The following is a 27,124-nucleotide window of genomic DNA, read 5'->3' on the forward strand; positions in this document are numbered from 1 at the left end:
AAATTACAGTTGCCTAAATTAACAAGCGAAGATTGGCTCATTTAATCTTTGTCTATTTCCAGAGAAGAAATATCAGAGTCGATTTAAAAAACTTAAAAATGGCTCGATGGGTTCGGGGCCGAATTCTATAAAATCTTAAGTGCGGAAATAGGTCTGCCACTTAAGGAAGCGTTCAAAGATCTATTCAAAACTGAAGAATACTTAGAAACGGGCAAGATGGCTTTCATAAGGATTATTCATAAGGTAGGGAAAAACCCACCAAATCCAGAATCATAGACCAGCGGTGCGCAAACTGGGGTATGCGCCCCCAAGATTGTTCAGGGGCGCCGAGGTGGTTGTAGAGGCCCCGCGCTCTTCCCCCACAGCATTTAAATGAATGCCACGGGATCGTATGAGGCCTCTGCAACTTCACTTACCTTCTCTTCAGTGACGAGTCGCCATGGCAATGTAACGGCAAATAACGCCGCGGAGTCATGTGACATCACGTTGGCATGGCAACGTGACATCAGGTGACCCCACGGCGTAATTTGACGCCGGAGAGAAGGTAAGGGAGGGGGGGCGCGAACAGGGAGGGAAGCAGGCAGTGGGCTGCAGCAGGGAAAGGAAAATTCCATTATTAAAGCAAGACGCCAAGATCCTCTCAAAAATGTTAGCAGAGAGGTTAGCATCAATCCTACCAAAATAGAACCATCCAGATCAATCTGGATTTGTAAAGGGGAGACATCCGGTAAAGAATATTAGAAAAGTTATAGCTGCTGTAAACTGGACCAAATCTAATATAGAAAATTAGAAAAATATTATATATAAATAATATATCAATAGATGCCGAAAAGGCTTTTGATAAGGTAAGCTGAAAGCATCTGTTTTATTGCAAAAAGTGGGGATTGAGGGACCTTTCCTTAGGATAATACAATCAATGTACGCAGATCCAAAAGCTAAAATAATGGCAGCGGGGTTACTGTCTCCCGAGTTTAAATTATACAGAGGTATGAGACAGGGCGGCCCTCTGTCACCTTTGCTCTTTAATTTAGCTATCGAGCCTTTGGCCGAATATCTGAGAAGTATGGAAAGTTTCAAGGGAATCAACATAAGGAAGTATGAGGCTAAATTGGCGCTGTTTGCGGACGATCTGCTGCTCCAGGTGTCTGAACACGAGGAGGCGTTGCCCAACATATTTAAAGCTATTGGGGAATTTGGTAAATTCTCAGGGTTCAAAGTTAATGTTACAAATACAGAAATATTAATCCTCACAAATAATAATGATGTAACATGGGATGGGAAGTTACCCCTTATAAGGACAAGGAAATCTATAAAATATCTAGGTATTAATATTGCAGCGGACCTGGGAAAACTAAGAGTATTTTTCAGAAGATAATAAAGGAACTGGACGGGTGGCAGAATCTCCCTCTGAACCTGTCTGGGAGATGCCATCTGATCACAATGGTCAGCTTTGCCAGAATTCTCGACCCCTTACAAATGTTACCATTATTAATAAAACACACAGATACCAAAGAATTACATAGAGCATTTAGTAGGTTCATTTGGCGAGGAGGGCGACCCAGAATAGCATTAAAAAAAAAAAAAATACTACAACTATGCAGAAAATGGGGGGGGACTAAATTTCCCCGATATCAGAAAGTACAATTTAGCATGTGTTATAAGGCAGGGGAGATCAAACTTTTCCTGATACACCCAGTCTTTCTTGTCACGCTCTTGTGTTCCCCCACCTGGTATACGCGTCAAATGATGCTGCGTGGCCCCGTGGCGTCATTTGACGCCGTGTTACCATGGCGACGCGTCACAGCCAGCTGAATCCCGGTAAGTGAAGTGTTAGAGGCCTCACGAGATCCCCCGGCATGTAATTTAAATGCCGTGGGGAAGAGCGCGGGGCCTCTGCAACCGCCTGCGCCCCCCCAAAAAAATCTCGCGCCCCCCAGTTTGCGCACCCCTGTTATAAAGCATGCGGGCGATTGGATATTGGAGAAAAGTTTCCACTCAAATTTAGAGATGGATTCATAGGCCATACCTGCTGCTGCTCTAAGAGATATACTACACACAAAGTGGGGAGCATTGCCGCGAGAGATCGAAGATAATATATTGGTAAGAGACACTTACGCAGCATGGAAGACAATAAGGTCGAATATGGGATCATACACAATCTCTAAATTTTTGCCTATTAAGTAAGGGAAATGCAAACTTCACCCAATTGTGGGTAGGAAGGGTAGGACATTTGATAAATGAAGACCAGAAAAGACTCCTTACCTTTGAGGAATTAAAGGAAAAGTGGGAGATACCTAGTTCATATGGTCATTCGTATGCACAGGTGTCATATTATTGTAAATCACTGGAGAACTATTAAAAGGAAGTATTGTCAAATAAAATATTTGATATTTTTTTTTAGTCTTTCCAGAGAGAATAGATACACTATATCAGATGTATATCATTTAGTAAGAGACAAAAATTATGAGAGGATTTTACAAAAGTTTTTTGTGGCCCGGAACAAAGATTTCAAGGAAAAAACGGAACTTGATGTAATACACTTACTGGTTTAGATAGAACTAGAAAACTTATCATATCAGAAACGTGGAGAGAGATGCAACTAAACTGACACACAGGGGGGGGCATATTGTGCTTTTAACATAAGTTACAAGAATACAGACAAGAATACAGACAAATCCAGGAATAGATGTCCAAAGTGCCATCAACCTAAAGCAGACCTAAAACACTGATTATGGGACTGCCCCAAAATTGCAAATTTTTGGGACCAAGTGCTGGATTACATACAGCAGAATATTAAAATAACCGAGGTTAAAGAACCAGTTTCTTTGATATTTGGAAACTTGGAGGAATGGAAGATCATGAATAACGGAGGGAGAATACCTACATTCGTAGAAATTACATTATTGGCAACCAAAAAAAAACAAAATGTTACAATGGATAAAGGCTATACCCCCTAACATGGAGATGCTAAACCAATATTTCACAATTATTCATGTTAGATAAAATGGAAGCCGAAACTAATAAAGAGCTAAAAACGGAAACACTATTTAAGAAATGGGATCCCTTTATTGAAATGTTACCAGACGGTGACAAAGAGGTTGTGATGCAGGCGTCTGACCAAACGTTGTGGTATTTGCTAAGAAGTCTGGTACGTGAGAGGCACAGACGGTGATGAAGAGGGAAAAGAACAAAATATCTAATGTCCGGTATCCCTAGATAAGGTTAGGCCCTATAGCACAGAAACAAAAGGAACTGTGGGTAAGGGGGGGAGGGGGAGAGAATGTACAGAGGGAAATGATGCAATGCAGATAGAACTGACTTGATTTAAAATTTAATTTCATTTTTTGTTTGTTATTGTCTAAAGCAGGGGTGGGGAACCTTTTTTCTGCCAAGGGCCATTTGGATATTTATAACATCGTTCGCGGGCCATACAGACACAGACAGGCACACGGCAGGCACGCAGGCACACAGAACCCCGCCCCCCCTACCTCTGGTAGTTGCTGCTGCTGCTGGGGGGATCGTGTAGGGCGGATGCTGGGGTAAGTGCGGGGGGAACTGCTGGAGAAGCATGGAGGAAGTGCGGGGAATGCTGCGGGGACTGCTGCGGGGACTGCTGCGGGGGGAGTGCGGGGGAAGTACGGTGGCTGCGGGGGGATTGCGGGGGAAGTACGGTGGCTGCTGGGGATCGTGTAGGGCTGCCGGCGCCTCACACCACCTCCTCCCGATCGGGCGTGCGGCGGCCATTTTTTTTTTTTAAATTAGAGCGACCCCGGTTATAACAGTTGCCTTAGCAGGGCCAGACCTAATGATTTCGAGGGCCGGGCCCCCTGGTCTAAAGTATATGTGTATGTGTATTTTAATATTATTTACTGATTTAGTGCACTGTTAAACGTAAATGAATATTGTAATCACTGTGACCTGGTAGGGAAAACGCAATAAAACAATTTCAACGATAAAAAAAAAAAAACACCCAATATATTTATTTTTGTCTCTTGTTAAATTCTAGTACTTTAGCTTGACTCTAACAAAGTAATATGGTAATGGTAATATTCATTATTTGTATCACAGAAAATAATTCGTGTACGAGTAGAAATCCAAGATAAACAACATTAAAATGGGTGCTCGACTATGAAAGTTCGCTCAAACCCTAATTAACGCCCATCACAAAATGGCAAGTAATAAAGAGTTGCACGTGTCCATTTGATTCACTGACAACTGGCCATTTTGTTCGTATAGTTGTGCGGCTATCTAATAAATACAATAAGAATAAAAACCCTGCATCTAATTAATTTGGACACTCACTCCTTATACACAAGTTCACTTGAAAGAATTTAGAAAGAAGCTACTATGAGGGGATACTGCAGCTATGTACAAACTACTTGTGCCCCAAAATTGTTTTACAGTACATACAGAAACCGGTACTGTGATATTTGTGCAGCTTCATGTAGACGGAATAATATAAAGAGGGTCATGCTTATAATTTGATGCAAACATCCAGCCATGCACTAAACATATTACAGGGCTCTCCAGCCGAGGGGACGTGAACCACAGAGCAAATAATGCAAATGGTATTTTCCAAATGAATCGTGTTATATTACAATATATTTGAAAGATATGCAAAGCAGAGAGGAAGGCTCTTTGTGGTGACATAATTAACTCTTGTTGCTGGAGAATCCTGCAGCATATTTTTTTAGCAATGCTCAAGATTCTTTAGAGAGGCATGAAGTTTACATTACTATTTTGGTATGGCCATTTGGATTAGTGTTATGCATTATCTCCAGTTAATTTCTTTTTTATTAATATTATAAAGTTACAAATATTACATAAGTATCACAAAAAAATGGAATAAAATGACCTGAACGTGACGAAAAATACTTACCAGATACTGCTTTTTCATAGTTTTTACCTAAATGAACTAGGTTTCTTAGCCCGGGGTTAAACTGTTCCATAACATTCTGAAATAAAAAAAACAAAAACACACATTTGTTAGTTTCAAATATTAATGCAGCAATGCTGTTTAATCCCTTTAATGACATGCAATCCATTGCAGAGTTGACAGCAAAAGAGTTCCGAGGCGAGAAGGAAGTATTGCGGTTGGTCATAGTAATCAAAGCACCCAGCCTTGCAGTGTTTACAAATATTTACATATAAAAATAAAATCTGCAACACAGAACCACTAGCAAGTTGTCTATTCTCTCATCTGTCTGGATAGCAATAGGCTTTCTGGGCTTCTCATGTTGGTTAAACCAAGCTATGTTCTCACATGATAGGAGAAGAGATTGCTTATGCAGATAATAAAACTCTGAAACCAAATCAAGGTAAAAAATCTAAAAATCTCAAATTCGCCAACTGGGTATTCTCAGAGTTCCACCAACTTTGTCCCAGGCAGACACCAGGCAGGGCCCTTAAAGGCACATCTCTGGACCTCCATGAGCTCAAGAATAGCTACGTATGTACAGACATTGGCCCGTATTTACAAAACAGAAAGCTAAAGGTGTCAGAAGATCAAATGATTTTCCGTGACTCAGTGAACAATCAACAACCTTTAACTGCAGAATATCTACCCAATTTGTTTTGTGATAAACTGTTTATTAATCCGTGTATCTATAAGCAAATCTATTTTCACTTTCTATTTTAGTCTTTTGTAGAAAGTAATTACACTGTCAGTCAATTCGATAAAACGGAAGGTCAAAAGGTATCTAGAAACCAAAAATACATTGTTGAAGGACCCAGTGAAAACAGAGGTTGTATTTTTTCTCAGGGCACAAATAAAAAAAAAACACCTTTCACTTCATAAGAGACTGAATTTTTATAAAGGAAACCAGCTACACTAAAAAGTTATTACAAATATGCATTTTTGTCCTGTTATGCAAGACTGCCAAATGAAATATATTGTATATGCTAAGCTTTCCAGAACTTTAACCACAATGAACTGCAGGCACATCTTACTGATAGGATATAGCAGTGTCATAGTTCCTCTTCCGTATTAAAGTGATATGATCCTTTGATTTGGAAGGAAGGAATAAAAGACTTGATTAGATTCCTATGCAATACATTTTACGTAAAAAGAAACATGCTTATTATTTTCATTTAAATGCACACCGACATGGTATGCAACCATTTTATAATAGAATAGGTGAACCTGTCTACTGGGCAATCTGTTTTACATTGAAGCAGACAAAGTCCTAGTTGGAAGAGATAATGGCAAGCATTGTTAGCAGCACAAACCAGAGTAGAGACAGAACCATGTGCATGTTCCATTAATTGTAATTATTATCTATCATCTATTCTAAATTATTCTCAAGCAAATCCTGGGGCCTTCCACTCTGCTGGCTGAATGGATATTTCAAACATACACAAACTTATCAACACGGCTTGTGATCTGATATCTTAAATAACAAATCTCAGATACAACATGAGAAACCTTTCTACTTGTACAAGCTCCTTTTAGTCTACAAGAAAAACGTTATTATGAACGTTATCTTATGAGCCCTACTTTCTTGCTGATGGCTCCTTGGTATTTTGAAGCTGTATATGTAAATACATCTCTTTAGACACAGCTGCTGCCAAGATATATTTGGTAAATTGTGGAGCTCAGGTCAATTAAAAGGTGCATTCCTACTTACTTAGTTCACAAATGTGAAATAATCCCTACATTGTATGGAAATATATTAAACCATCATACTGTGTTTGCAAATGGCTGGTTAAGAAGCAGGCCCGCCAACGTCATTGTTGTAATCAGTGCAGCATTCTTTCCTTAGATAAGCAAGTGTATAAGTACAAGTATGTGGTTATCTGCAGGTCTGAAAAAAAGATTTTACTACCTCTCGGATGCCAATGGAACAAGTCAGAGACCTCTCTGATGTAGCGTCCAAACGCCAATTCCACTTCCCTACAATGGCCTAAGCTCCTTCCATTTTCCTCCCAGCTCCGCTTTAAAAAAGGTGTAATCCCACATAGTCAGACAGTTGGATTTCAGAAAGGCCTCTGAATTGGGAAGTGTTTGTCAATCAAATACTTTCTTTAACCATAGCACCGTGTCCTTTCAGATAACCAATCAAGATAAAGGGAGGTGGGGCTCTGGCTGTACAAGCACTTGCTGATCACACAGTGACATCACACCAAAGGGCAGCTAGAAAAGAAGTCAAACCCTTCACAAGTCTAATTTAAAAAAAATAATACTTATTACAGGTGTCAGATGAGACTTTTGTCCTAGAAGGGATGATGGTCCCTTTAACAGTATTGGCAGAGGAGACAAAGAAGCTCTCTCCCTTTCCTTTAGTACTGAATGAAGCTTTGAAGGGAATCAAAAGGCCATACAGTATGATGCAAACTAAATGCTCTGTATTTGGAAGCATGAAGCACTTTATGTATCTTCATGTCTTTGTACAGCTGAAAGACCTATTTAATGTGCTGCTCAATGAGTTGTCTCCTCTTTTCTTAAATAGAGTTCAGCACCCATCATTGGAAGAGATCTGAAATCCTCCAGAGATGGGGCAGAAAACATGTCAACGTATTGAATAGTGACTATTGAGAGTGATCAAATTCGTCATCATCATTTAATTTTTGAGTAAAAACACACCTCCACTTAAGGGGACACGGCAATATTTTACAGTTTAACAACAAATTAAAATGTGATGAATGTGTCTATCCATTTTATCAATACATGCAAGTATAACGTTAAAAAATTGTCACAAAAAAAAATAATTAACAAATGAGAGTGAAAGCAAAGGAATACAGATTAAAGGTGCATTTAGTAAATTAGCCACACATTCTTATCATTGTTGGCATTTTTATGACCAAGATACACTTATGGTACAATATTCAACACATAAGCACTGAAGTGTTTGTTGTACTGTTATTCAAGCCACCTGACCCCTATGCTGGGAATACAATTTAAATTAGCTCTTTGAATTCCTCTTATGCAATAACTAGGGTTGCCAAGTGGCTTCTCCAAAAATACTGGACATAATGTTGAAAGGTGTGATGCACTTGAGAAACACACACACCCCTCTCTGCTCCATGCTGTTTCCTCCTCTCCATGGCCCCACCCCCAGGCTCCTGACACCTCCTACTGACTGGCTGCATTACCCAGCAGCAGCCAATGAAGATAGAGGAAGCTGCCCAGCCCTCTAGCAACCACCCTGCTCAGGGAAAACCCATGGCCACAAGCCAGTCAGATCACTATGTATTGTATGTCTTTATTTATATAGCGCCCTAAATGTACATAGCGCTTCACAGTAGTAATACATGTTGTAATCATATAAATAACAAATATAAATAACAGGTCATGGGAATAAGTGCTTCAGACATAAAAGTAACATTAAGAAGAGGAGTCCCTGCTCCGAGGGGCTTACAAGCTAATGTCCAGTATTAACTCATTTTTTACTGGACAGTGTGTCCAAATACAGGACAGTCCAGTTCAATACTGGACACCTGGCAACCCTAGCAATAACTTTCTACAAAAATACTAACATTTACAAAATGTAAAAGTTGTCTTTTTTTGCTTGTATATAACCAATAGGAAATGTGTGTTCTCAGTAAAAAAAAATTATCTCCACGTTTGAGTGGTTTCATAGCTAAAAGGTTCTTTGTGAGAACTCAAAACTATGTAGAATTTAAATGTAATCAGATTTGCTAAAAACAAAAAAAACACCTATCCTTCCTATCCCTAAATATTTTTTAGCTGCCATATCTGAAGCAATCCCACAAAAGTCCCTTTGCTCTCCCTTCTGGTTATTTACACAGACTTTAGGCAATTTGTGGTTCTGACAGAATTGCAGAGTGCGCAAATTTCTAAAAGAAAGAACAGAAGGGCAGGAGAAATTCCAATTAAACATTACTTTTCAGCTTAAGATATAAGCCAAAACAGCAGTGTATTCTACAAGTTTATTTTGCATTTTGGTGGGTCGTGTGCATAAACATTTGGAAGAAAGGCAAAAGGCAAAAGTCTACCCAATACTTCTCTTTAAACTGTTATGGTTTTGACACAGTTTGTAAAACAAACACCATCTGACAGGTGTTGCAGCATCATATAAATAAGAAACACTCCGCTAACAAACAAGCTGTTCTGTAAGCCTTGTACACCCGATTATGGGGTGGAAGAGCTAAATATATAAAATCGATAAGACAAAACATTCAATGTTAAACTCATTAATTTGCACATGAAAGTTAAGCAGAAGCTAGGCTTCGTGTCTGAAAATACATTTAAAACGATTTTGAAAAGTCGTACATCTAAAAATGACATTTCAATAAGCTTATGGCCCTTTCACTCCTAAAGGTTTTCTGATCTGTCCCCTTTGGAGAAGGTCCCTGCTCTACCTCCTAAAAAACACACTTGTAATGTTGCAAAATTACATGCTTTCTATATTACCTATAAAAGGAATTACATCTTACCAATATATCCATTTTGGGCGCCTGTTGCTATTGAAGCAGATATATATAAAAAAAAAAATGTTTACGTCTAAACTACTTAATTTCCACTCCTGCGTCACTCATAACATTTCAGCATCGCTGTTCCCTTACCGCTCATTGTTTATAAAATCATTATCAGGCAAGTTTTATCAGCGAGTGTAAACTGAAGGGGCTCACTGAAGCTTCACAAACTGCTCATATAGAATAAGTGAGATCTACAACTCCAAAACTCTTAGGCTGAACCGTAACATCACAAATCATTACCTACAATACTGGATGAGGTCATGGAAACGAATTCGGATGGGTATCTATAATTATAAAGCAGGATGACACTAACTGGTCTGTAGTTATTTTGTTTTATTTATTACCATATAGAAGTCCTATTCTCCTTTTGATTCCTCACATATTACAAACTATTGTCCTTCTTGCAGGTGAAAGCAATTTTGCCAGAGTAGCAATCAGTAAAAGAAAAAAAAACCCCACATGGGTGATACACAGCTCTATGCGGTACTAATGATGAGATACCTCTTAACAAGTGCTACCTACACGTGCTTCCCTCCTAAACACGGTGCAAGAGATTTTGCCAAGGGAGAAGATGAATAAAAAAAATAAAAAAGTTGAGCGAGTTTCCATATTGCAATATCAATTTTGAACAGCCATGTGTAATTTGTTTTATTGTATTAGTCTGTATGAGAGTTCTGCATAGACCAGGCCTGCACAACTCCAGTCCTCGAGGGCCGCAAACAGGCCAGGTTTTCAGGATATCCCTACTACAGCAAAGCTGGCTCAATATGACTGAGCCACTAATTGAGCCAGCTGTGCTGAAGTAGGGATAGCCTGAAAACCTGGCCTGTTTCGGCCCTCGAGGACTGGAGTTGTGCAAGCCTGGCATAGACAGTCGCATATAAGAGGGCAACATATGTACAGACAATAGGGAGGCAGACTGACACACAGTTCCTACCCCTTTCCCCTGCCAGTGTGTGAAAACCCAGCCCTTTGTGTGCTTCTGCCACCCACTCTCCGCTTCGCCGTCTCCCCCCATTCTACACTAAGCAGCACGGCAGTGGCACCACTGTGACCGATCACAGCACAACTGCAAAGCAGCATCAGGCATGAAACCATGCTGTTGTCGGTCGCGGCAGAGACGGAGGCTACGTTTATAACACTGGCTACAGTGACGGCTTGCAACCGCAAAACAACTCGATGTAGTCAATAACGACTGGCCATAGTGAGCACGACGGCGACGTCTGACGGCACAGCTACCAAAATCGCTGTAGTCAAAAGAATGATATTTACAGAGACAGCTGCACCACGTGACTGGCAGCAGCCAATCGACATCGCACACCAGGGTGCAATTTTTGCTACGGCGACATGTGACGTCACAGGTAGCGTTGCCGTCGCTGTAGCCCGTACAATAAATGCAGCTTGATAGGCCAGTCAGAGCTGCAAACAGAACAGGCGCTACAGTGCAAAGATAGTGTCTGAGACGTCACAATTACTTAATGGAAAACTGCAGTATAGAAGACACTTGAAAGCTCATGCACAAGTACCTTCATGAACAACTCATGTTGATCCATCAAAGGTTATACAAATCTGCACCAAATGTAAACATGTTATGAATCGATACAAGTGCTGAAATTCCCGTCATATTTTACTCTTGGTGTCCGAGGAACCAGCAAAACAGTGCCTCAGCTTCCTCTGGCAACAAAGGAATATGGCAAATAATGTTGAACTATTATTCCCCTGTTTCATAATACTGCCATTAAGTCACAGCAAAACAACTGTAAGCAAAGAAAGAATATGGCAGCCAGGATTTATTCCCCCCCTATTTGGACATGATGCTTTAATGAGGACTATGAGGATGCATCTAGGTAAATCATGTACTATCTATTCCAGGGGTGCGCAAAGTTTTGGAGCTGTGCCCCCGTGCAACAGTCCCAGCGCTCGCGCCACACGACACTGCAGGTCATTTGACGTGCGTTACCATTGCGATGCGTACATCACATGACCCCGCTGCGTCATTTTATGCCGCATTGCCATGGCGACGCGTCCAGAAGACAACAGAACCCCGGTAAGTTGAGGTTGCAGGTCGTGCGTGACATTTTTATGACAATTTCTACATGTTGGTGATACTGTTATGGTTGCTGCAAGTCTTTGTGTAAATCATCATTTTAATCTCTGAACATTCAAGAACATTGGGGAGTCTGTGATAACACTGAAATATCCAGCATTATGAAACTAAATAGGAAAGATTAAGACGACATAATTGGAAAAAATAAAAAAAATGATATGTCTGCACAAGTGAATACATCCTACAAGGGAACAGTAGAAAGCGATCGTTTTGCAGAATTGTTGTGTCAAAATAAATGACCACAACAGATGTTTCTCCATGACATGGCTGAGCACACAAAAATGTTTTTCAGAAAACATGCTTGATTCTTCCAGAGAATAACATGTGCAGCCAAGAAAAAAAATCAGGCCAACAACAAATTGTTTCTAAAACGCCAAGCTTTTTTTTTCCCCTCAGAGACACACCTATCCCTGACAATAGCAAAGCAGGTATGTGCAGCTTCCTAGTATCTTCAGTCCTACACAAAGCACCCTTTAACCCAGAGTAACAAATCTATCCTTCTCACGGTTTAGGCGTGTGTGTGACAAATGCTAAATGTCTTATTTTAGAGTATTTAGGGACTGCCACTAGGAAATATTTCACACTGGACACACACACACACACACACACACACACACACACACACACACACACACACACACACACACACACACACACACACACACACACACACACACACACACACTTTAATTTTATTTTTTAAAGATAGCTACAAAGTTAGTTTGTAAAACAGTAGTGCCACCGGATTCCCCACTTTTGTGGCAGAGTGGGTGGCATTATACTGTAGCATGGCACCACATAAACTTGGACCTTCAACTTCTTGTGCAAGGAAAGAGCCGGCCACAATGTTTCTATCTGTTTTCTGCCGGATTACGGATGAGAGGTTTCACACTGGTCTTAAATTGGTAGCTGGAATAAACAGGTTTACAACCTCACTATAAACGCCTAAAAAAGATTTGTACCTATATTTGTATTAATATACAGGACTTTGCTGACTTTAAGGAAAAGGTGGAATCCATACGGCAGAACAGCCCATCTGTTGCCTCCTCCCATCCCACAATGCTTCCCAACTCTCCTCCTGCCTTTCTTGACTCTTTTTCCGCTATCTCGGAGGAGGATGTGTCACTGCTGATCTCCTCTTCTCCCTCTACCACTTGCCCTCTTGATCCCATTCCCTCCCATCTCCTAAAACCTCTAGCTCCTTCTATAATCCCTATGCTCACACAGATCTTTAACTCTTGCCTCTACTCTGGTACCTTTCCATCCTCCTTCAAGCATGCAACCATTATACCATTACTCAAAAACAGCAAGCTTGACCCTGCCTGTCCTAACTATCGACCTGTCTCCCTCCTGCCTTTTGCCTCCAAACTCCTTGAACGTCTTGTATTCTCTCGATTGCTACACTTTCTCAACACCTATTCTCTACTAGACCCTCTACAATCTGGCTTCCGCACTGCTCACTCTACTGAAACAGCCCTCACTAAAATAACTGACGACCTCCATGCTGCCAAATACAGAGGTCATTACACTCTGCTCATATTACTCGACCTCTCTTCAGCATTCGACACCGTGGACCACCCTCTTCTCCTTCACATTCTCCATATTCTTGGTATTTGGAATAAAGCTTTATCCTGGATCTCCTCTTACCTCTCCCATCGTACTTTCAGTGTCTCTTTTGCCAACACCTCCTCCTCCTCTATTGATCTCTCTGTGGGGGTAGCCCAGGGCTCTGTCCTGGGACCCCTTCTCTTTTTACACTCTCTCTAGGTGACCTAATCACATCTTTTGGGTTTAAATATCACCTCTATGCTGACGACACACAAATTTACCTTTCAACCCCTGACCTTACACCTGCTATACAGACCAAAGTTTCTGAAGGACTCTCTGGAATATCATCCTGGATGGCCATCCGCCGATTGAAACTTAACATGGCAAAAACAGAGCTCCTTATACTTCCTCCCAAACCTGGCCCTACTACCTCCTTCCACATTGCTATTGGAAATACGATCATTCACCCAGTAGCCCAAGCACGCTGCCTAGGGGTTACACTTGATTCCTCTCATTCTCCTCTCATATTCAAAACGTTTCTAAAACTTGTCGCTTTTTCCTCCGCAATATCACAAAGATATGCCCTTTCCTCTGTTACTCAACTGCTAAAACTCTGACTCAGGCCCTCATTCTCTCACGTCTCGATTACTGCAACCTCCTGCTGTCCGGCCTTCCTGCCTCTCATCTGTCTCCCCTACAATCTATCCTAAACGCTGCTGCCAGAATCACTCTACTCTTTCCTAAATCTGTCTCCGCATCTCCCCTCCTGAAATCCCTCTCCTGGCTTCTGATTAAATCCCGTATCTCACACTCAATTCTCCTGCTCATTTTAAAGCTTTACATTCTTCTGCCCCTCCTTATATCTCAGCCCTAATTACTCGCTATGCACCATCCCGACTCTTGCGTTCTTCTCAAGGATGTCTTCTTTCTACCCCCCCTTTGTATCTAAAGCTCTCTCCCGCCTTAAACCTCTCTCACTTTCTGCCCCACACCTCTGGAATGCCCTTCCCCTCAATACCCGACTAGCCCCCTCGCTATCCACCTTTAAGACCCACCTTAAGACACATCTGCTTAAAGAAGCATATGAATAGCACTGGATAATCATGGACACATGACACATAAAGCTTGGCCCCCTGCAGACGCACTTACAAGAATTCCCTCCTACTGTCTCTGTACGTTCTCCCTACCTACCAATTAGATTGTAAGCTCCTCGGAGCAGGGACTCCTTCCTTAATGTTACTTTTACAGTATGTCTGAAGCACTTATTCCCATGATCTGTTATTTATATTATTTATATGATATGTATTACTACTGTGAAGCGCTATGTACATTTATGGCGCTATATAAATAAAGACATACAATACAATACAATATAGCGCCGGACAGGTACACAAAGTTTGACAGAATATAGGGAGCTGTTATACAATAAGTGCATCAAAATTAAGTACACAATAGGATCTATGCCACAAGTCATTTATATTCTAAAATGGTTATCCCCTGACCAAAGATAGTATTGTGATCAAACTGAAGGTGTTAAATGCCCTTCTATAGGGTCACTTATCATACCCCCCCAACATTTACATAGAGTATGTTCATATCTTTCCTATACAACTGCACCAACCAGATCCCCTTAGGCTTTGGTCCCGCTGCGTCCGGTGGCGCGCGGCCGCGTTACTCACCATCACCTGGTATCCTCCCGAGCAGGTCCCAGTCCCTCCTCCCTGCACGGCTCACTACACGCTGTGACGCGTCAGCCGCCACGGGATGCAAGAGAATAGAGATCCCGAGCGGTGACGCATCACGTGGTGTGGCTGTGAGCCAATCAGCGCCGGGTCTGGAGCTAAGCCCCTCTCCACCTCCCTCATTTATTTTCACTTTGTGCTGCCCGGGTCCCCCCCTTCCCCCGATCCCCGCGGCTGCTGCACGCTCGGGCAGGGAAGTGGGAGCGGGGTCAGACTGTTGTTTGGGCTCCCCTCCCTCTGCATCCGATCCTTGTGGCTGCTGCCCAGGCGGGAGGTAAGCGCGGGTTGGGGGGCAGCGGGAGCGTGGCTGGCCCCATACTTGCCCGCTCTGGGCGGATTGAGCGGGGGGGGGGGGGAGAGGGGAAGCTGGAGAGAGACTGGCGTGCACGGGGAGAGACTGGCACTGCATTGGTGGTTCAGTGGGTAGCGCATGGAGGTGTCCCCCAGCCCCCGATTCCCCCGGGGGAGCTGTGAAGGGGCCAGCTTGTGGGCGCGCGGGGCTCTTGCATGGCGCCGCATCCCCCTCCTGCCCTCGGTTGAAGGAGAGGGGTGAGAGGGTTTGCGAACACACGTTTTCTCCCCCAACCCGCTTTGGCCACGCCCCCCCCCGCACCAACAAAAGTCAGCTGCAGACCGCAGATCGCGGTGCAGTGACTTTCACGCGCCGCCTGTTTGCAGTTTGCAGTGCAGGGCCTTAGCCTTAGGTTCACCTTGTTGCAGGCAGATTTAAGGAGATCTCATATGATTGGTTTTATTATTATTATAATTTAAATAACTTCCTATCAACTAACAACCAGCTTGTCTAAACTTTTTATACAGTAATATTGTCGTTCCCAGGCTTATTTATCAGACCTTTGTTTATAATGTTGACTATAGACTTCAGCTGTTGCACATTTTAATCTGGTCTGTATCTGTTACATAAATCCATAACATTAGCTTTAACTGTTCATGAAATATCTTTAAATACAATGTATAGCCCTGTTCATTTAATGTAACCTTGTACAGTTATCATAAGGCTGGGGCCATAGAGGGGGTAGCAGGGCTGAGGTGCGCTGACGCTGAGGCTCGCCTGCTGAAATCTGCGCGATTTCATGCCCATGCAGGCGAGCCAGCGGGCGCAATCGGGAGGCGGGGGGAGACTGAGGGAGGCGGGGCAGTGACGTCGCTGGGCCAATCGCCCGCGACGCACAGACGTCAATGTCACGGCGCCGACGTCGACGCTGCTCCGCGCTGATTGGATGTTTTCAGCTGACAGCGCTCTGAAAAACAGTTTGGCTGTCGGCTGAAAAATCCAGCGCCTCAGCACGCCTGCGGACGCTCGCGTGAGCCCCCTCTAAAGACATCCTCATGGAGGATGCAGGGGCTCAGCGCGGCGCGTCCGCACGTCTCAGCACGGCTTGTACTTCTATGGACTCAGCCTTACTGTGCTCAGGACATACTTGAAAACGAGAGGTAACTCAAATGTATTACTTGCTGGTAAAACATTTTATAAATAAATAATCTGCAAATTGGTGTCAATTATTTAACCACGTTACAAAAGCAATAATAAAAAGGTGATGGTGTATTATGATGATGTGATGCCATCAAGATCTAATCAAGGTTTCGGTTCTGAGTGACAATAATATTGTGGTATTGTACCTCATGGTAAACCAACTCCTGAGTGCATTATTGTACCACTCAGTCTGAAATCAAGAGACGATAGCTGAACGCCAAGATATTAGTGAATATAGAGAAAGTGGCCACAAGGTAAGCCCTTTAAATTTCCATTAGCATAATAATGCGCAAATATTCAACATATTGCTCAAAGATATTGTAAAAGACTAAAGCCAATGCACATAATGTCCGATCCAAAGATGTATAATTCTTAAGAAAACATAAAAAGTTTTAAGCAATCATTTTGAAGGTTACAGACCTTCCCCGATTACACCTAAATATAATGACATTATGCAATGCCAGTAACAAAGCAAATTAGTACACTAATATACTTACTAACACTACCATTCATACCGGTTAAGTGCCAATGACAAACACTCTCATACAGTATAATATGACTACGAATGATAAAATATATACTTCTCATAATAAGATACAATTTCATGTTTTATTATTGTACTGCATATACGCCTAAGTCGGTCTTGTTTAATAGAACTAATAACTAATAGTACCACTAAAATAGTTTATATCTCAACTCATAAGAATAAAGACCAATACTATTACTGATAAAATAGATCTGAGTTTCTAATATACTAATTAAACAGGCTCAAATATAAACATTAATATGCTACGACTACCAGATTGTATTAAACAATAATGTATTACAATTAATAACTGGGCAGTTAAGAAAGTTTTATTGTAGCAGTATTAATAACGTATCTTATTTCTACCATTTTAATAGATCATAATATAGTATTACCCCCTGCAGCCCTCCCGACGCACTCCCCTGACACCCACCCCGACGCGCTCCCCTGCAGCGCTCACCCCGACACGCTCCCCTGCAGCGCTCACATGCCCCCTGCAGCGCCCCCCTTCCCATGCCCCCACCGCAGCGCCCCCCTTCCCATGCCCCCACCGCAGCGCCCCCCTCCCATGCCCCCACCGCAGCGCCCCCCCTCACAGCAGCGCCCCCTCACAGCACCCCCTCACATGCCTCCCTCGCAGCGCCCCTCACATGCCTCCCTCGCAGCGCCCCCTCACAGCGCCCCTCACATGCCTCCTTCGCAGCGACCCCTCATATGCCCCACCGCAGCGTCCCCTCCCATGCCCCCACCGCAGCGCCCCCCTCACAGCAGCGTCCCCTCACAGCGCCCCCCTCACATGCCTCCCTCGCAGCGCCCCCCTCCCATGCCCCCACCGCAGCGCCCCCCTCCCATGCCCCCACCGCAGTGCCCCCTCCCATGACCCCCACCGCAGCGCCCCCTCCCATGACCCCCACCGCAGCGCCCCCTCCCATGACCCCCACCGCAGCGCCCCCTCCCATGCCCCCACCGCAGCGCCCCCCTCACATGCCCCCACTGCAGCGCCCCTCTCCCATGCCCCCACCGCAGCGCCCCCTCCCATGACCCCCACCACAGCGCCCCCTCCCATGACCCCCACCACAGTGCCCCCCTCCCATGCCCCCAACGCAGCGCCCCCCTCCCATGCCCCCACCGCAGCGCCGCCCTCACATGCCCCCACCACAGCGCGCCTCTCCCATGCCCCCACCGCAGCGCCCCCCTCCCATGCCCCCACCGCAGCGTCCCCCTCCCATGCCCCACCGCAGCGCCCCCTCACTTTGTACGTGCTCTCCGTGATCTTGGTCACGGTTTCGGGGTCCCGGGACATGGCTCCCGCTTCTCTCAGCTCCCGGGCTCCTGTCAGGGGAGGCAGGTAATCCCCCCGCGTTATCCGCTGTGTCCCGCAGTCACCCCCTTCCCGGCCCGGTACCGGCACTCCCGTCTCGGTGCCCCTGCTGTCTCCCACTCCCGGCCCGGTACCGGCACCCTCGCCTGGTCTCTCCGAACGCGGTACTGGCACCCTCGCTGGATCTCTCCGGACTCGGTACCGGCAGTCTCGCTGGGTCTCTCCGGACTCGGTACCGGCAGTCTCGCTGGGTCTCTCCGGACTCGGTACCGGCAGTCTCGCTGGGTCTCTCCGGACTCGGTACCGGCAGTCTCGCTGGGTCTCTCCGGACTCGGTACCGGCAGTCTCGCTGGGTCTCTACGGACTCGGTACCGGGACTCGGTGGGTCTCTCCGGACTCTGCCGCGCGCCGCCTCCTCAACAACTGTCAAAAAGAACTTGTGGGAGCGGCGCGCGGCGGAGGGTAGGGCCGGTGACGTCACCAGCAGGAACCTGCAGCAGGGACGCACCTGAGCTGAGAATGGGGAGTGGAGGCGGGGTCCCGGCTGGGAAATTGGAGGGGGAGGAGTCAATGGGTAGGGGAGGAGTCATTGGGTAGGGGAGGAGTCAATGGGAGCTGGAGGAGATGGGGAGGGAGGAACTGGAGGAGGGAGGAACTGGAGGAGGGAGGGAGATGGAAACTGGAGGAGGGAGGGGGATGGGAACTGGAGGAGGGAGGGAGATGGGAACTGGAGGAGGGAGGGAGATGGGAACTGGAGGAGGGAGGGAGTTGTGAACTGGAGAAGGGAGGGAATTGGGAACTGGAGGAGGGAGGGAATTGGGAACTGGAAGGAGAGAGGGAGAGACTGGAGGAGGGAGATGGCAACTGGGCATATAAACCCTGAAGGGGATAGTATCAGAGGGCAAATAAACCCTGAGGGGGATAGGGTGAGGGGACCTTAAACCCCAAGGAGGATCTGGCAAAGAGAGTTTGAAGCAGATTCAGATGTGAGGCAAAGCAGGTGGAGGTATTGGTTACAGGTATGGGGGAGGTATTATGAATTCAAAGGGGAAAAGGCAGAGAGAGATACTTTGGGCTGATGGAGCTGGTGAGAAAGAAGGGTAGATCGCATCATTGGTCCTTTGTTGTATGTAGTGAAGTAGCAATGGAGGTAGAAGAAGTAGGTTGTATAATACTTTGCATTAGGCCAACAGATCGCTGAGAAGGTACAATCTTTCAAACTGAGCAGGGTTCATCATCAGAACTACCTATCCCCTCACCCACCTTTGTTACTTCACTACATGAAGCAGGTGAAATACTTTGTTTTTTAGGCTCCAGTAAAATGTAATTGGGAACACATATAATATGTGGTAGATGAATGGAAGTCATGGGACATTGTGATGAGTGACAACCAGGGTAAGGGAAGGGGAGGGGAAATGGGATAGTGGGAACCCTCGCTACTGCCCGTGACTAAGGTGCTAGACCAGGGGAAAGATGCAACAACAAACAGGGAGAGAAAGAACCCCTATATTGGGAGCACTCAGCGGCTAATGATACTGATGTGAGAGTTCTATATTAAAACCTGATAAAGACACAATTTATTGTTTGTATTATGTATAGTGAAATTGGGTTTAAAAAACAATTTTATTGGGAGAAATCCTCAATTAAAATAAATGTCCTCAATGTAGATCAATCCTATATAAGCGGCGAATTAAAATACGGTGGAGGTAGGGTGAACCAAAAGGAATATAATATTCCAATTGAATTCTAGGCTATCTGGATGTCCTCCAATGAGGCAGGTAAGTATATGCCAAATGGTTTAGATAATTAAGTACAGTTGTAACATAAACATATACAATGTCACAAAGATTGGGCTGTTGTAATCCAGTGCTGCGAGTCCAACAGGTTGGCAGGTATACAGTCACTGCCAAGATGTTTCTGACAACGACTTGTGCCCGGAGCCCTCTCTGCACAAACTCTATGGCTAAGTGCTGCTCATCACATACAGCTGGCTCAAGTAATCAAGTAATACAGATTCTATTCAGTTTAAACACAATCCATGCAATAAATGACTGTGAAGAACTATAAAGAACCAGTGCTGCGAGTCTAACAGATGGGCAGCATAAAATTTCTGCCCAGGTGTTTAGTAGACAACGACTTGTGCCCGGTGTCCGGTGCCCTCACAGATGTATATAAATAACAGGCTCATGAAATCCAAGATATCACAATTATACACACACTGAAAACCATACATATATGATAATGGAAATAGGGAGATAAGTAGTACTGGGTGTCCTGTGCCCTCGCTGTATAGCAATAGCGGGCTGAGTTTGTCAAAGACACTTATACTCTATACATCGTAGGGCCATATAATGTTGTAAACAGTGTAACACCCAGCGTGGCTAGGACACAAGGCAGACTAACCGTGTCTGCAGCACCACGTCCCAACCTGCAATATCCGTAGATAGCCTATACAAGACCCCCCTCTACACACAATACAGACCGTGGGAATCTGTGAGCCGGATACTTCTCAGCGTTGGAGACAGTGAATAACCGGAAATGACGAACCCGGAAGTCTCGGGAGACGTCACCTATGACGTCATTAAGTCCGTAATTGCCGACGTACGTTTCGCTGACAAAGCTTTTTCTAGGCCTAGAAACCGTATTTTAATTTGCCGCTTATATAGGATTGATCTACATTGAGGACATTTATTTTAATTGAGGATTTCTCCCAATAAAATAGTTTTTTAAACCCAATTTCACTATACATAATACAAACAATAAAATATCTGCACTCACCCATTGTGGGTTGTGTGATCTGCATCCTTCTCTATTTGTATATACAGTACTGTGACTGTGCGTTCACTGTGTACAGTATCTCTGTGTCCTTTGCTGTAACTTTATTAGCTAGCATTATATTCTCTGTGTACGTACACTGGTAATGTGCGCTCACGTGCATTGCGTAGTGTTCTCTGTCATGACTTTATAACGTAGTAAAAATTCTTTTAAAAATACCCAAGGGATATTTACTCTTCATTTCACTTTTGAGCGCTTTTGAACCAAGTGGGAGTTTTGTGTAGCTATTTTTGAGGGTTTAGGGTCCTTCTCTTGTTCCCGCTGCACCACTTTCATCATATTGTATAGACTTGTTTCTCGTTAGAGTGCTGCCTACACTTTATACTTTTTGCACCATCCAATGATGTCCAATAACTTTCTTCCTGACTCCAATTATTGGCAATCATCAGATTACTCCCTGGATCAATATCCTTCATGTGTTTACTTATTTGGTATATCCCTGTATACCCTTCCTTTCTAAAAGCTGTCCAACTTTTTTTAAAGATATCTATTTTATCTGCCATCACAGTCTCCATGGGTAATTAATTCCACATTACTGTAAATAACCCTTTCCTTTGTTGCTGGTGAATTTTCGGTTCCTCCCACCTTAAGGGATGGCCCTGCGCCCCTTTTATTTTATTTCCCTTTGTTTTCATTTTATAAAAAAAATAAAAAATAGTGTTTAACAATGAAGAAAACGTGTTGCATGTCTGAATTTGGTGTTTATTGGTGCACTCCTGTTTTGTATGTATGTATGTATTATTTATATAGCGCCATTAATGTACATAGCGCTTCACAGCAGTAATACACGTGACAATCATATAAATGAGAAATAATACAAATAGCACATGATGGGAAGACGTGCTTCAGACATCTCTCACTGATTCTACCTATTAGTTTCAGATGCGTTGTTCTTCCGCTGCCCCCGGCGCTATCCCCGGCACTGCCAGCTTACCCAACATGTAGAGCCGAGCAAGAGAAACTTGGCACATTTCGGCAAGATGCTATTTTCAATTCAGTATTCATAAGTGTGGGAAAGCACGTGTAAACAGACACTGGATCATCATGACTGCACTGACACACTAATATAGGCATCACAAATGCTGAAGAGATTACTACTGTATATAATGTACACTAACTGAGACAGGCAGAGCTAAAACTACCTGCCCTTGGGTCAGACTTATATTGCCAGTTGGGGGTCCTCACACTTCGGAGACCAGTGCTTCAGCCACAAGGCAATAGCACTTTGTATAACCCATTCAGCAATGGTGGCCCTATCTAGAAAGGAATAGAGTTAAATCATTGTTTTACACAAAGATCACCAACAATACAGAGCTTCTACAGTGACTGTCAGCCATAAAAGAGTTATCTTGCCAATGGCTATTTGCTATGTCATTAAAGGAAGGCTCTATAGCAAGAGTCAGATTTCATCCCACCTTTCAACAGCCTTTATATATATACAGTTGTTAGTGTATTCCACGTCTGCACACTGGTTTGTTTGCTGTTACTTTTTTTGTTGGAAGACACCCCTGTGATAGGTATATTCCGCCTCCAGGAACCTATGACTCACCCTGTCTGCTTCTAACAGTGTCCTTTTAACAGGGAGTCACTGTATTAATGATCTTTAGTCATAATTCGACATTTATCATTGTACTGCTGCCTCCCTATTGCTACCGTCGGATGTTTTAGATTACGCAATTTGAAAGCACCATTTCTTTCTTAGGGTGGGGACTGTATGCTAGCAAAATCCCCTCCACCCTTATTCCCATGAAAATTAAGGAACACTGTATATAGGGTTGCCGGGTCGCTACTCCAAAAATACTGGACACAATGGTCAAAAGTATGAGACACACATACACACACCTCTCTCCGCTCCATGCTGTTTCCTGTTTCTTGGCTCCACCCCTGGGCTTCTGACACCTCCTCCTGTTTGGCTGCTGCTTGGTAATACAGTCTATCAGGATGGAGGAAGCTGCCCAGCCCCAGCAGCAGCCCTGCTCGGGGGAAATCCCACAGCCCCACAAGCCGGTCAGGGGAAATCCCACAGCCCCCCAAGCGGGTCAGGTCACTATGTCCAGAGAGGTAATCCCGGTATACACACACACGCCCAGAGAGGTAATACCGGTATACACACACACACCCAGAGAGGTAATACCGGTATACACACACACACCCAGAGAGGTAATACCAGTATACACATACACGCCCAGAGAGGTAATACCGGTATACACACACACACCCAGAGAGGTAATACCGGTATACACATACACGCCCAGAGAGGTAATACCGGTATACACATACACGCCCAGAGAGGTAATACCGGTATACACACACACACCCAGAGAGGTAATACCAGTATACACATACACGCCCAGAGAGGTAATACCGGTATACACACACACACCCAGAGAGGTAATACCGGTATACACACACACACCCAGAGAGGTAATACCGGTATACACATACACGCCCAGAGAGGTAATACCGGTATACACATACACGCCCAGAGAGGTAATACCGGTATACACACACACACCCAGAGAGGTAATACCGGTATACACATACACGCCCAGAGAGGTAATACCGGTATACACATACACGCCCAGAGAGGTAATACCGGTATACACATACACGCCCAGAGAGGTAATACCGGTATACACATACACGCCCAGAGAGGTAATACCGGTATACACACACGCCCAGAGAGGTAATACCGGTATACACATACCCGCCCAGAGAGGTAATACCGGTATACACATACACGTCCAGAGAGGTAATACCGGTATACACATACACGTCCAGAGAGGTAATACCGGTATACACATACACGCCCAGAGAGGTAATACCAGTATACACATACACGCCCAGAGAGGTAATACCGGTATACACATACACGCCCAGAGAGGTAATATCGGTATACACATGCACACCCAGAGAGGTAATACCGGTTATACACATACACGCCCAGAGAGGTAATACCGGAATACACATACACGCCCAGAGAGGTAATACTGGTATACACATACACGCCCAGAGAGGTAATACCTGTATACACATACACGCCCAGAGAGGTAATACCGGTATACACATACACGCCCAGAGAGGTAATACCGGAATACACATACACGCCCAGAGAGGTAATACCGGTATACACATACACGCCCAGAGAAGTAATACCGGTATACACATACACGTCCAGAGAGGTAATACCGGTATACACATACACACCCAGAGAGGTAATACCGGTATACACACACACGCCCAGAGGTAATACCGGTATACACATACCCGCCCAGAGAGGTAATACCGGTATACACATACACGCCCAGAGAGGTAATACCGGTATACACAGACACGCCCAGAGAGGTAATACCGGAATACACATACACGCCCAGAGAGGTAATACCTCTATACACATACACGCCCAGAGAGGTAATACCGGTATATACATACACGCCCAGAGAGGTAATACCGGAATACACATACACGCCCAGAGAGGTAATACCGGTACACACACACGCCCAGAGAGGTAATACCGGTATACACATACACGCCCAGAGAGGTAATACCGGTATACACATACACGCCCAGAGAGGTAATACCGGTATACACATACACGCCCAGAGAGGTAATACCGCTATACACATACACGCCCAGAGAGATAATACCGGTATACACATACACGCCCAGAGAGGTAATACCGGTATACACATACACGCCCAGAGAGGTAATATCGGTATACACATACACGCCCAGAGAGGTAATACCAGTATACACATACACGCCCAGAGAGGTAATACCGGTATACACATACACGCCCAGAGAGGTAATACCGGTATACACATACACGCCCAGAGAGGTAATACCGGTATACACATACACGCCCAGAGAGGTAATACCGGTATACACATACACGCCCAGAGAGGTAATACCGGTACACACACACACGCCCAGAGAGGTAATACCGGTATACACATACACGCCCAGAGAGGTAATACCGCTATACACACACACCCAGAGAGGTAATACCGGTATACACATACACGCCCAGAGAGGTAATACCGGTATACACATACACGCCCAGAGAGGTAATACCGGTATACACATACACGCCCAGAGAGGTAATACAGGTATACACATACACGCCCAGAGAGGTAATACAGGTATACACATACACGCCCAGAGGTAATACCGGTATACACATACACGCCCAGAGAGGTAATACAGGTATACACATACACGCCCAGAGAGGTAATACCGGTATACACATACACGCCCAGAGAGGTAATACGGGTATACACATACACGCCCAGAGAGGTAATACCGGTATACACATACACGCCCAGAGAGGTAATACAGGTATACACATACACGCCCAGAGAGGTAATACAGGTATACACATACACGCCCAGAGGTAATACCGGTATACACATACACGCCCAGAGAGGTAATACCGGTATACACATACACGCCCAGAGAGGTAATACCGGTATACACATACACGCCCAGAGAGGTAATACCGGTATACACATACACGGCCAGAGAGGTAATACCGGTATACACATACACGCCCAGAGAGGTAATACCGGTATACACATACACGCCCAGAGAGGTAATACCGGTATACACATACACGCCCAGAGAGGTAATACCGGTATACACATAAACGGCCAGAGAGGTAATACCGGTATACACATACACGCCCAGAGAGGTAATACCGGTATACACACACATGCCCAGAGAAGTAATACCGGTATACACATACACGCCCAGAGAGGTAATACCGGTATACACATAAACGGCCAGAGAGGTAATACCGGTATACACATACACGCCCAGAGAGGTAATACCGGTATACACACACATGCCCAGAGAAGTAATACCGGTATACACATACACGCCCAGAGAGGTAATACCGGTATACACACACATGCCCAGAGAAGTAATACCGGTATACACATACACGCCCAGAGAGGTAATATCGGTATACACACACACGCCCAGAGAAGTAATACCGGTATACACATACACGCCCAGAGAGGTAATACCGCTATACACATACACGCCCAGAGAGATAATACCGGTATACACATACACGCCCAGAGAGGTAATACCGGTATACACATACACGCCCAGAGAGGTAATATCGGTATACACATACACGCCCAGAGAGGTAATACCAGTATACACATACACGCCCAGAGAGGTAATACCGGTATACACATACACGCCCAGAGAGGTAATACCGGTATACACATACACGCCCAGAGAGGTAATACCGGTATACACATACACGCCCAGAGAGGTAATACCGGTATACACATACACGCCCAGAGAGGTAATACCGGTACACACACACACGCCCAGAGAGGTAATACCGGTATACACATACACGCCCAGAGAGGTAATACCGCTATACACACACACCCAGAGAGGTAATACCGGTATACACATACACGCCCAGAGAGGTAATACCGGTATACACATACACGCCCAGAGAGGTAATACCGGTATACACATACACGCCCAGAGAGGTAATACAGGTATACACATACACGCCCAGAGAGGTAATACAGGTATACACATACACGCCCAGAGGTAATACCGGTATACACATACACGCCCAGAGAGGTAATACAGGTATACACATACACGCCCAGAGAGGTAATACCGGTATACACATACACGCCCAGAGAGGTAATACGGGTATACACATACACGCCCAGAGAGGTAATACCGGTATACACATACACGCCCAGAGAGGTAATACAGGTATACACATACACGCCCAGAGAGGTAATACAGGTATACACATACACGCCCAGAGGTAATACCGGTATACACATACACGCCCAGAGAGGTAATACCGGTATACACATACACGCCCAGAGAGGTAATACCGGTATACACATACACGCCCAGAGAGGTAATACCGGTATACACATACACGGCCAGAGAGGTAATACCGGTATACACATACACGCCCAGAGAGGTAATACCGGTATACACATACACGCCCAGAGAGGTAATACCGGTATACACATACACGCCCAGAGAGGTAATACCGGTATACACATAAACGGCCAGAGAGGTAATACCGGTATACACATACACGCCCAGAGAGGTAATACCGGTA

At 44.6% G+C, this 27,124-nt stretch overlaps 1 protein-coding gene across 2 annotated transcripts in view; it reads right to left on the minus strand.

Annotated features, from left to right (window-relative positions):
• BAIAP2L1 (BAR/IMD domain containing adaptor protein 2 like 1) overlaps positions 1 to 18,689 on the minus strand; it is a 65,226-nt gene extending 46,537 nt beyond the window's left edge. The window contains exons 1-2 of one of the 2 annotated variants that reach the window (XM_075565469.1): positions 18,106 to 18,689; positions 4,880 to 4,955 (exon numbers count right to left, since the gene is read on the minus strand). In XM_075565469.1, the coding sequence (XP_075421584.1) occupies positions 4,880 to 4,955; positions 18,106 to 18,156 (127 nt within the window). In that variant the 5' untranslated portion in view covers positions 18,157 to 18,689. The remainder of the gene's footprint in view (positions 1 to 4,879; positions 4,956 to 18,105) is intronic. The other variant, XM_075565470.1, reaches the window with a different exon arrangement.
• Positions 18,690 to 27,124: the final 8,435 nt, after the last annotated feature.

The sequence above is a fragment of the Ascaphus truei genome, chromosome 11, assembly GCF_040206685.1.
Source record: "Ascaphus truei isolate aAscTru1 chromosome 11, aAscTru1.hap1, whole genome shotgun sequence".
In the NCBI taxonomy this organism is placed as follows: domain Eukaryota; kingdom Metazoa; phylum Chordata; class Amphibia; order Anura; family Ascaphidae; genus Ascaphus; species Ascaphus truei.